Source organism: Bombyx mori, chromosome 14 (assembly GCF_030269925.1).
Source record: "Bombyx mori chromosome 14, ASM3026992v2".
Classification (NCBI taxonomy): domain Eukaryota; kingdom Metazoa; phylum Arthropoda; class Insecta; order Lepidoptera; family Bombycidae; genus Bombyx; species Bombyx mori.
Genome location: NC_085120.1, coordinates 8,496,673 through 8,508,759, shown reverse-complemented (window position 1 = coordinate 8,508,759; position 12,087 = coordinate 8,496,673). Strand labels below are relative to the sequence as shown.

General features: G+C 36.2%; 1 protein-coding gene across 1 annotated transcript; it reads left to right on the top strand.

Moving 5' to 3' along the window:
* The first annotated feature begins 2,741 nt into the window (after positions 1-2,741).
* Positions 2,742-11,646, top strand: LOC134200110 (uncharacterized). The gene is made up of 2 exons (XM_062672117.1): positions 2,742-3,607; positions 9,232-11,646. Exons 1-2 carry the CDS (start codon positions 3,579-3,581, stop codon positions 11,123-11,125), a joined length of 1,923 nt encoding a protein of 640 aa, XP_062528101.1. The 5' UTR covers positions 2,742-3,578; the 3' UTR covers positions 11,126-11,646.
* The last annotated feature ends 441 nt before the right edge of the window (positions 11,647-12,087 follow it).

Below are 12,087 nucleotides of genomic sequence, written 5' to 3'. Positions count from 1 at the left end.
ATTAAATAAATAATAGTTTAAAAAACTAACGTAAAATACGTTTTTATATAAAATCCAACTAAATAAATAATAGTTTAAAAAAACTAACAAAATACGCTTTTATAGAAAATCAAACTAAAAAGAAAAAATAATTTTATTGTAAAAAAGCGTGGGGTGCTTTTCAGGATATTATCAAAATAACCCTTCTGCTCATATCTGTTCATAAAATATTTATAACTACTAATACCATGCACCCCACGCTTTTTTAACAATAAAATCATTATTTCTTACACTATTTTTAATTCAAATTTATTAAAATTTATTCTCTATTTTTTAGTTGGATTTTTCGTTATTTTTTTAAACTATTATATTTTTTTTATTTTTTAGTTTAATTTGAATTTATTCAATATTTTTTGAAAATTTTTTTTAATTATCAATTGTTGTCGGTCCTTAATAAGTATACCAAAATTTCGAGTTAATCCGACGTTTTGAAGGGGGTCAAAATCATGCTCAAAGATTCCATTACAAACATACACACATACGTCTGAAGCTAATAAAAGCGTATTAAAAAAAACTTGTCTCTTTGCTTTAGTGGCATCTGTATATAACAAAACTTCTAGTTTAATTCCCGAGTTATTTTATTTAATTCTTACAGATTATATTATGTTAATTTTCTTTCGTCGTATATTTTTGCCGGTAGCATAATATAAGAGAAAATAATAGCGATGTTGTTCTTTTATTGAAGCTTTGTTCTCAGAATCTGTAGCAATTTATTTTGCTTTAAAATCACCTAACTAGCGTAAAAGAAAACTGATCAAAAGGAGAAAGAAAAGCTTTAAATCATAAGTTTGCAGGACAAGCGTCTGATTACCGTTATAATTAAAGTTAAATCTCCAAGTAACAAAGACAACCTATCGAGCTTTTACACAGTTTACGAAACTTTTTAATTGGCTTTCGAGTTTTCTTGGTCTTAAAAAGCTTGATTTTGAATTTATTGGTTGTTGAAAATAGTCTACATAATAATAAATAATGTTAATTTAACTTTAGTAATTATTAATTTGTATGGGTTTATGTTTGGTAAATTGATAGCATTCGAAAATAGACCAAGGGAATATTGACAATAGACATAAGTTTAGTGGGTAGTAATTATCGATCATCGATGTCAGCAATTCCAGAGGAATAGCTAAATCGCTGTCTACCGCTGATTAGCCATTTCAAATATCGTTTAAGGAAGAGCAGGAAGCGCTCAGGAAACACCAAGGGTGAATGCTACTGAATGCTACTGCATGTATATTGAACTTAATAGAATTAAGAACATCGGAGAACCCGTTAAATAAGAGTATTTTATAAATAACTAGCTTTAGCCCGCGACTTCGTCCGCGTGGAATAGTTCACAAATAATGCTTTGTTTTAGAACAAATTTGTTTAGCATAAAAAACGTTAAAGTGAGCCAATCTTAACATATGCTGTTGCGGACTTTTTTAAGATCTTTTAAAGGGGAACAATTTTGTCATAAATTATTTAGCGAAACTTTAACCGTTTCTGCAGCGCACGCAGCGGAAGCTCTCAAAAGGGAATAAAAACCCCAATTTTGAAACATTATATTTTATTGGTGCTCCGCTTGTATTGGTCTTAGCGTGATGCTATAAATAGTATAGCCTTCCTCGATAAACGGGCTATCTAACACTAAAATAATTTTTCAAATCGGACCAGTATTTCCTGACATTATCGCGTTCAAACAAACAAACTCTTCAGCTTTATAATATTAGTATAGATTCGATATTTTAATCGCTTTTGCATACAAAACAACAAAAAACGTGAATATTTTCTTTGGCTCTAGTTGTCAGCTGAAACTACTTTTAAAGTTTGATCTAGCATTTTTTATTGTCGTTATATTATTAACGGCGTCCCGATGCGATTGGATGTCAGTCGTGTTTCGTCTTTATGACACCAAATTAGTTTTAAAGAACAAAAAATATTTTTTATAAATAAAAGAAGCACGTGCTTGTATAGTAAAATGACGTAATAACTTAAAGATATGATCTACTGTAGGCAAGTGAGCTCACACGGAGAGCGAGTACGTAAGTACTTTGTCCGATACTGTGAAACATACAGTTCCGGAATGTAGGGTAGATGTGATATTATAAAATGCAATTCAAATTTCGACCTAATGTCACAAGATTGAAGGCTCTAACGTTGTTACAACTATGAGCTAAAATAGCTATGTATTAAACTAAATGGGTCGTGAGCTCATTTAAAATTTTCAGTACGTGTATAATTGCAAGGTAAGCTTGTAAGTACTTAGATATTGCTGTGGTAAGCCTTTTTTGATTTAAAGCTTTCAATGGACAATGATGGGTGTATTGTGGATATCAGTCCGAAGCTCCTATTATTTTTTCCTTCAGATCACGTAGCGCTTTTATGGCCACCGACCAACGCGATTTACGGCTTTCGTGGGTTATTGTTTTTACGTGTTAACTATTTATAACGTATGTAATTGTTAGGATATCAGACATTTATGTAGGAAACGAGATTTGAATTAGATCCACTTTTGATATCCTCCCGGCACCGACTTGTCACTTGCAAGCATCGTGGCGGTAATGCTTAATAGCAGGCTGTCGTAATGCTCTACTTCTTCGCGTGTACCGTATGATGAAGAAGCGGAGGGTGAAACGTGAGAGAGAACGACCTTCTTTTTCAGAATCGAGACCTCTTAAGTTTCCTGTCGTGTGTCACTTTGGTAACCGGTGAGGTACTGTTACATATGCCCCTCAATAATAACGTAATATAAATAATAATGCCGACTAAGGCATTCTTGAATGCATTGTCTCTATATAAAGACGATATATTGCTAAAGCGCGGCAGAACAGATTTGGCTTGAGTAGCGGAAACACACATCATTTGTACTACTTCTTTAATAAAATAAACTCCGTGCCAGTCGCCGTGTCCTTTTTTAAAAAGAGCTCCTGGACCCACCCCGTAACAGTGGTGTCAGAAGTGGGATAGTCAGTACGTTACACTGGCTATCCGGATTGTCTTGAGCTCTTGATTCTACGTTGCGCTCATTGCCGCTGCTCTCATCATCAATATCGTAAAGGAAGAAAACCTGCAAAATATCTTCAACGCCATCTTCAACATCGTGAGAAAGAAAAACTTACAAAAATCTGCCACATCATACCCGCTCGTGCCGGTCAGTATTGATCGGCTGGTGTCAACCTGACAAAAACACGCAAAAACCAATAAGACGTCCTGCTGGTTCCTGTGAAACAAGCCCGAAGATTCGCCCGAAGCTCCAGTACCCGTGAAAATTCAAGCCGCTGATTCGTCCCTACTGCACCAGTTCCTGCTGACTCGTTCCTGCTAAGCCGTTTGCAACGTTCCTGCTGACTCGTTCCTGCTAAGCCGTTTGCAACATTCCTGCTGACTCGTTCCTGCTAAGCCGTTTGCAACGTTCCTGCTGACTCGTTCCTGCTAAGCCGTTTGCAACGTTCCTGCTGACTCGTTCCTGCTAAGCCGGTTCCTGCCGTTTGCGACATTAAGACTTCCAGTATAAGCCTGCCAAACGCCTTGCTGCCATCCCATCATCCGTGCGTTCTCCGATGAAGTTAACAGCTCTGATATTCTTGCGGTGAGTGAATCATTCGTCTCGTATAACTACTACATTTTTTTAGTTGACTTTCTTTCTGCTAGTGTCTGTTTTGTTACTGTCAAAAGCGAATACTCGTAATAATGTCTACTAAAAGTGAAATAGTCTTGAGCGAACAATATCCTATTCAAGTACTATGTAATTTTATCAACCCATATAATGGAAGTCGGGAGACCCTTACGGCCTTCTTGACTAACTGCCAGGATGCGTTAGATCTTGCATCAGACAGTCAAAAAAGACTATTACTGAAATTTATAATTTCAAAGCTAGAAGGAAAAGCCAGAATAGCATGCTCAAATAAAATATTCGATAACTTCGAATCGTTGAGAGAATTTCTTCGTCAAAATTTTGGAGAAACTAAACACTACAGTCATCTATTTTTCGATTTGCAATCATGTAAACAACGTGCTGGCGAATCTGTGTCTGAATTTTCATTACGAATCGATACGTGCCTAACCGAGATGCAGACCGAAATCCATAATTCTAATACATCAAAAAAAGACCTATCAGGTCGTATTGCCATGACAGAGGACCTGGCGATACACTCTTTTATGTTCGGACTGACTCCTCGTATTGGTAACATGGTGCGATGTCGTAACCCCAAAAATCTTAACGAAGCAATTAATATCGCCATTGAAGAGGAAAAAATCCAGAACTTCGTTGCTAAGTCTCATTCAACTCATCATCAACAGCCAAAATTATCATCACAAGCTAGTTCATTTAATTCAACAAAAATAGACACAAAACAAAAAATTCCACCTCAAATCGTTTGCAGTTACTGTAAAAACCCAGGTCATCACATTGCGAAATGTAAGAAACGCGAATACAATAACAACTTACGTAATAATTCGTATAATAAATATCGCCCGCTTAATCATATTCCACCTGACTCGGAATCTTCGCCTTTTAAATGTTGCGAAATCGAGAAAACCGACAGTAATTTAAACTAACGTGTCAGGTATCGCAAATGTGCAGGCGATTGCCTGCAAACCAAACAGGCACAAAATTACGTAACTCTACTAAATCGCAACAATGCAAAGAAATTATTAGGTCGTATGCACAAGCGTGCAAAACTACTTCTAGTTCGTTCACTAATTCGCCAATTAATTCGTCTTCTAATTCGTTTACTAATTCGTCTACTAATTCGTCTCCTAATTCGTCTACTAATTCGTCTCCTAATTCGTTCACTAATTCGTTTACTAATTCGTTTACTAATTCGTTTACTAATTCGTTTACTAATTCGTCTACTAATTCGTCTCCTAATTCGTCTACTAATTCGTCTACTAATCCGGTTACCAAGCCTTCTACTAAATCGTTTACAAAGTCACATGATAAGTCAACCCCGATATCCGCTAAGCCAGATACTACTCGTAAATCAATCAGTCAACTTACCCCTCAAACGATGCCATCGGCGATATCTCAAGAATATTTGCCGACAGTGTACGATATTTCTCAGCATAAAAACACACCGTTACCTTACATACTTGTTCATACATCCCATACCACGAATCCTATTTCGTTATTAGTTGATACGGGAAGTTCAATATCTCTTATAAAAAGTACCAGTATTCCTTGTTTACCAGTTCTTGAAAATCACAAAATAAAATTCAAAGGCATCAATGACGTAAATTCACACTGTGAATCACTGGGCAAATTCCTTTTGTCAATAAAAACTAACCAATCGAATCTATCACCTTTTTATTTTCACGTAGTTAAAGATGTTAACCTGGATTACGATGGTATTATAGGATCAGATTTTTTAGACAAAAATAGTGCATTTATTAATTATTCAGAGAAATACCTGGGCATACTTAGCCCCTCTACGCAGCGTTTCAAGTTACATATGTCACAACCCTACTATATCGTTCCGCCAAGAAGCGAAATGTTTATTGAATGCGCTGTTACTAACCCGGAGTTAAAGGAAGGTTTAATTTTAAAAAACACGCATGTAGACTATCCTAGTGTGTATTTTTCTAAATGTCTAGTTAGTGTTAAACCAAATAACAAAATTAATTTGTCTGTCCTGAATACCTCTGAGTCGGAAGTAAGGTTACATGACCTATCTTTCACCCTCGAACCCGTGTCTCTGATTCTAGAAAATGACCCTCCGTCTAATACTTCCGACAGTACTCACGAGTCATGCTGTTACCAAATTAGTTTTAACTCAGTCCGGGAAAAACGAGTTCAAGATGCCATTCGGTGCGAACACTTAAATAAGGAGGAAGAAACATGTTTACGCAGTATCTGTTCCGAATTCTCAGACGTGTTTTTTCTTGAAGGCGACAGCCTCACGTGTACAAAAACTCTTGAACACGAAATACGCACTACATCTGACACACCGATCGCTGTTAAAAGTTACCGTTTCCCTGAGTGTCATAAAGAGGAAGTACATAGACAAATAAATGATATGCTACGTCAAAAAATCATTCAACCCTCTATCTCACCATGGTCAGCACCTATATGGGTAGTACCAAAAAAACAAGACTCCTCCGGTAAACCTAAGTGGCGTATTGTTATCGACTATAGGAAGTTAAATCAAGTAACAATTGGTGATGCCTATCCTATTCCGAACATCACGGATATCCTGGACCAGCTAGGCCACAGTAAATACTTTACCACTCTTGACCTCGCGTCTTCGTTTCATCAAGTCAAGGTGAAAGATACCGAAAAAACAGCATTTAGTGTGCCCTCGGGCCATTACGAGTTCACGCGTATGCCTTTTGGTCTTCGAAATGCTCCTTCCACATTTCAAAGACTCATGAATATAGTACTAAGCGGCCTTCAAGGCACTCATTGCTATACATATTTAGATGATATAGTCGCTTTCAACCACGATCTCTTGTCTCATTGTCAAAACCTCAGAAACATATTTCATAAGCTCCGTGAACACAACCTAAAATTACAACCGGACAAATGTGAGTTCTTTCGTCGAGAAGCACAGTATCTTGGACATATTATTTCAGATAAAGGAGTAATGCCTGACCCCAAGAAGGTTCTCTGTGTTACTAACTTCCCAGTTCCGAAGTCTCCACGTGATATAAAATCATTTCTAGGTTTAGTTGGTTATTATCGTCGCTTCATTGAAAATTTCTCCCATATTACTAAAGCTTTAACTAGCCTTCTAAAAAAGGACGCTACGTTTCAATGGGGTTGTGAACAACAAAAAGCCTTCGACGAACTGAAAAACAAAATAACCTCGGCTCCTATCCTTCAGTACCCTGATTTTACTAAACCCTTCGTACTAACAACAGACGCATCCAATTACGCTGTTTCTGCTATTCTTTCTCAAGGCGAAGTAGGTCAAGATCTCCCAATAGCCTTCGCATCTCGAACCCTGAACAAATCAGAAGGAAATTATTCTACAACCGAAAAAGAATGTTTAGCTATCATTTTCGGCACAAAAGTTTTCAGACCTTATCTGTATGGACACAAGTTTAAAATCGTGACCGATCATAAACCTTTGCAGTGGCTATTTAACTGCAAAGACCCCGGTTCTAAGTTAGTTAGGTGGAGGTTAAAATTAGAAGAATTCGACTACGAGATTGAATACAAAAAGGGGAAGTTAAATTGTAACGCAGATTCCTTATCTCGCAACCTCGTTCATACTCTCGATGAACCAACCGTTTTACAACCACCCCCATACCTTGATGAACAGTCTCGAGTAGATGAGCCCCTTACGTTCGATGACTTGTCTCCGTTACCACCCCCCATAGACTTCAACGCCCCAGGTTCCGTCCCTTCAGAAACCCCTCTTGGACAAGAAATGCCTAGCCACCCTACTCAACCTCCTACAAAAGTCCCTTCTCCATCACTGCCCTCGCAACCGTCACCGTCAACTCCTGAAACCTATGAACAATATCTAAAAGTGTCCCGACAATCGAAAGATCCGTTTAACACAAATATTCAGGAATTTAACGACTCTCTACTTAAAGCTAAATGTAAGCTGATAGCCTACCCTACCTCAATTGACCTTGATGAGTCTGTACCATATTGTTCAGAAATCATAGAAATGTCCACAACTATGCCTGACATACGTGAAGTGGAGAGAGAACTGTACTCATTTTATTCTACCGGTAACGCCAGTCATTTATTTACACATTTGTTTGTCCGTGTTCATTTTTACGATGAGTTTACGTATAAAGATATTTTTAATGTTTTACGTTGTTACCGTGACATGATAACTACATGGTATAGCGAGGAAAAAGAATGTGCTATATCAGATTTCTCAGACCCTTACACGAAATTGTCATTTACAAAAATTTACAATATCGTTGCGTTTCTATTTCATGACACTCAAATCAAAGTAAATATTTACCATAACAATATCCAATATCCTACGCCTTCCGAAATCAAAAAAATATTAAGAGATCACCATGATTCCACGACTGCAGGTCACCCCGGAGTCGCTCGTATGTTAGGACGAATAAAAGAACTATATTGGTGGAAAAATATGCGACAAGACATAGAAAACTATGTCAAAAATTGCAAATCGTGCCAAATAAACAAACCGCTGCGCCAAGTTAATCGCTCCCCAATGATAATCACGTCTACCGCCACTAGAGCTAATGAAAAGTTATTCCTAGATTTAGTGGGGCCATTACCCGAAACACACCATAACAAATTCAAATTCATTCTTACGTTACAAGACGATCTCACTAAATATTCTCAAGCATATCCCATGGTCACATGCTCCGCCGAAGAAACAGCTCGTTCATTAGTAAAGTATATCTCCCATATCGGTATCCCTAAGATCATTATTACAGATCAAGGTGCTAACTTCTCTTCCGAAGTAATGAAGCAGTTAGAGCGTTTATTCGGAATAAAACACATTTTTGCTTCTCCATATCACCCGCAGACTTGTGGCGCCCTAGAAAGAAGTCATTCGACTCTGAAAGAATATCTTAGGTCGTATATAGTTGAAAACCAACATACATGGGACTTATATCTTAGAACAGCAATGCTAGCGTACAATTCCAATATCCACTCTACCACAGGCTTTTCACCATTAGAACTGTTATTCGGGTTTAAACCCTACATCCCTAAAAGTATAGACTCTCTCGACCTTAATACATACAGCGATTATATAAGAGCACTTAATCACCGGTTATATTACAGCCGTCAAAAAGCTTTACAAAATATAGAGTCGTCAAAAGAAAGATCAAAAAAATACTACGACTCTCACTCGAAACCGATTACCTATAATATTGGTGACATGGTCTACGTCCGTTGCCATCATAAGCAAAACAAAGCCTTATCTCCTGTATGGAAGGGTCCATACAAAATCATAAAAATAAACGGCAACCACACGGTCACCTTATTAATGAACCGTAAACACGTGCGTCACCATTATGATGAAATAAAATTAGCAAATGACGACGCACTATAGTCTTATTAAAGCTAACTCGTTTAAATAATCCCTTTATTTTCGAACATACTTAATTCTTTTACTCAAAAAGAAAAAAATTATATTATAATTATAATAATAATCTTACACTGAATAACTATTTGAAACTTTTACTATTTTATATGTTTACTATTTTACAATATTTGATTTATTGGTGATAATAAACGAATGCTTACTTATTACTATTTCTGTTCCCTTTCAGGCCCATCTTAGTGCTATGTACAAGTCATCAAATCATAACCCAGATAACAGATAGTCCCGGTCTATACTACGATAGACTATCTGACGTCAAATTTACTAATGATAACTGGAATGTTGTAACTTATTTAAATACTAATAACATACAGTCTCATCTTGATAAAGTAGATCAATTATTTGAAAAAGTAAACTCTTTCTGTAAGGACTTCGAGTCCTCCAAAATACAGTTCGATTGCATGAACGCCATTTCGTCATTACAAAGTCAACACGATAATAACATCAAAAAGTTTGCATCTGTATCCTATCTTACTAGTAGTCGACAAAGTAGATCAAAACGTGGGCTACTCGACTTTGGTGGCTCTGTTCTTAAAACATTCTTTGGCACTCTAGATTCCAACGACGGTGTCAAGTTCTCTGATGCTATCGACCAAGTACAGTCAGACGAAAAAGCTTTAGCGCATCTTATGCGTGATAATATACATGTGATAAAATCTACAATTTCCACATTTAATAATTCAATGTTAAAATTCAGTGAAAACGAGAAACGTCTAAATAAAAATCTAGAAATCATAAATTCGGCATTCGAATATATTATAAATTCTAACGATAAATTACAAATAAAAACAAAATTTAATTCTTTATTCCAGTCCTTAGAAAGTATAATCATTGCATTGTCTTTCGATATCGAAGACATAAACAACGCTATTTTATTTAGTAAAATGAATATTTTGCACCCGACTGTACTCAGCCCATATCAATTATATGTCGAGTTGGAGAAACATATAAATGACTTACCTAAGCATTGCGAACTTCCTATATCAATATCTTTACAGAACATTCACGAAGTTATCGATATTTCTAAACTAGTATGCTACTATCATAATAATCGTATTATCACTATAATCAAGATACCCCTCGTGTTACCTCAAGTCTATAATCTTTACCATATTGTTCCTATGCCAGTTCCTTATGACTTAACAAAACCAGACACTTATGCACTTATAGCACCAAACAAGCCATACATGGCATTAACAACAGATCGTATGCTTTACTCACTGTTAGAAGACTTAGACAAGTGCAAATTCGTGAGTGAAAAGTGTTATATTTGTGAATTAGGTAATGTGTATTCGACGCTTGCGAACCCAACGTGTGAGACAGTTATCTTAACCGAAGTTGTCAATAAGGTTCCAAGTTCATGTTCGGTAAAACTCTTAAGGGGTCACGTAGATTCCTTCTTTAAACTTAATAAAAATAGGTGGATATTTGTTCAATCTGAGCCTGGAAAATTACATGTAACTTGTTCTAGTAATAGTCTCAACTATGATTATGTTTTGTTAGGAACAGGAATAATGTCCCTGTTTAAAGACTGTAAAGCTTTCTTCAAAACTTTACAATTTTCGTCTAGTGAAACATTTATTTCTAATGTAACAACTCAAGTAGCTAACTTCAACATTTTGGAAGATGATTGTTGCGAACGTACAAAACTAAATAAAACTTTAGCTAGACTTCCCTTGTTAAAATTAAATAACCTTAATAATTTAGACTCATTGTTACACGCCAGTATTCATCTAGATACCCTAGAAAAAGAATTAAATCATTTGGAAAGTCCTTCGCACTTTCAAAAATATGCTGTTCATTATATGTCTATAAGTTATTCTCTTACTGTTCTGTTTTTCTTGTACCTTATATTTAGATTTCGTAGATGGTTTTGTTCAAGTAAACATAATTCTCATTGTTGTATACAAATCTTTAATCAATGCAACAAAGATCGTAAAAACGATCATAATAATGTTACACAAACTGTGCAAATAAATAGTGAAAAAGACTATTCATATCCTAGGCCTTTTAGGAGAAATCTTATGTTGTCAAATTCGTCTAATAATGTCGTCGTCGAGTAACGTTATAATACATTATATTCTTTTAAATAAATTGTATAAGTTTAATTAATAATTATAATTAAGACCTTTAATAATTATAGATTTACTTACTATATCCTGTTTTCGTATTTTACTTAATAATTACTTAAGTGTTTTTGATATTGTACTTAACGTTTATTTCTTTAAGATATAGTTACTATTTTATTTTAAGTACTTACTTGTTTTATCCTGTATCGTATGTTTTAGTTTTCCTATTTTGTTATCCAAAACAAAAGCCAAATTCTATACTTACCGCTCTAGTTTATCTCAACGTCAACGTCCGTGACCATTCATCGGTGACGATGAATCTTAAGGAGGGGGATGTTACATATGCCCCTCAATAATAACGTAATATAAATAATAATGCCGACTAAGGCATTCTTGAATGCATTGTCTCTATATAAAGACGATATATTGCTAAAGCGCGGCAGAACAGATTTGGCTTGAGTAGCGGAAACACACATCATTTGTACTACTTCTTTAATAAAATAAACTCCGTGCCAGTCGCCGTGTCCTTTTTTAAAAAGAGCTCCTGGACCCACCCCGTAACAGTACAATTAAGACGGTGACGTGAAAGCTGCTCTATAAGTATTTTGCAAAAGAGTAATTGGGAGATGAAAGGCTGCTTTTCCTTGCCCAAGTTTTTTATTTTTTTTATTTCTTAGATGAGTACACGAACCCACAGCCCACCTGGTGTTAAGTGGTTACTGGAGCTCATACACATTTACAACGTAAATGTGCCACTCACCTTGAGATATAAGTTCTAAGGTCTCAAGTATAGTTACAACGGCTGCCCCACCCTTCAAACCGAAACGCATTACTGTTTCACGGCAGAAATAGGCAGGGTGGTGGTACCTACCCGCGCGGACTCACAAGAGGTTCTACCTCCAGTTCTCAGCTAGGTGTCCCAGGGATAGGAGGTGTAGCCTAGACAGGCTTCGGAT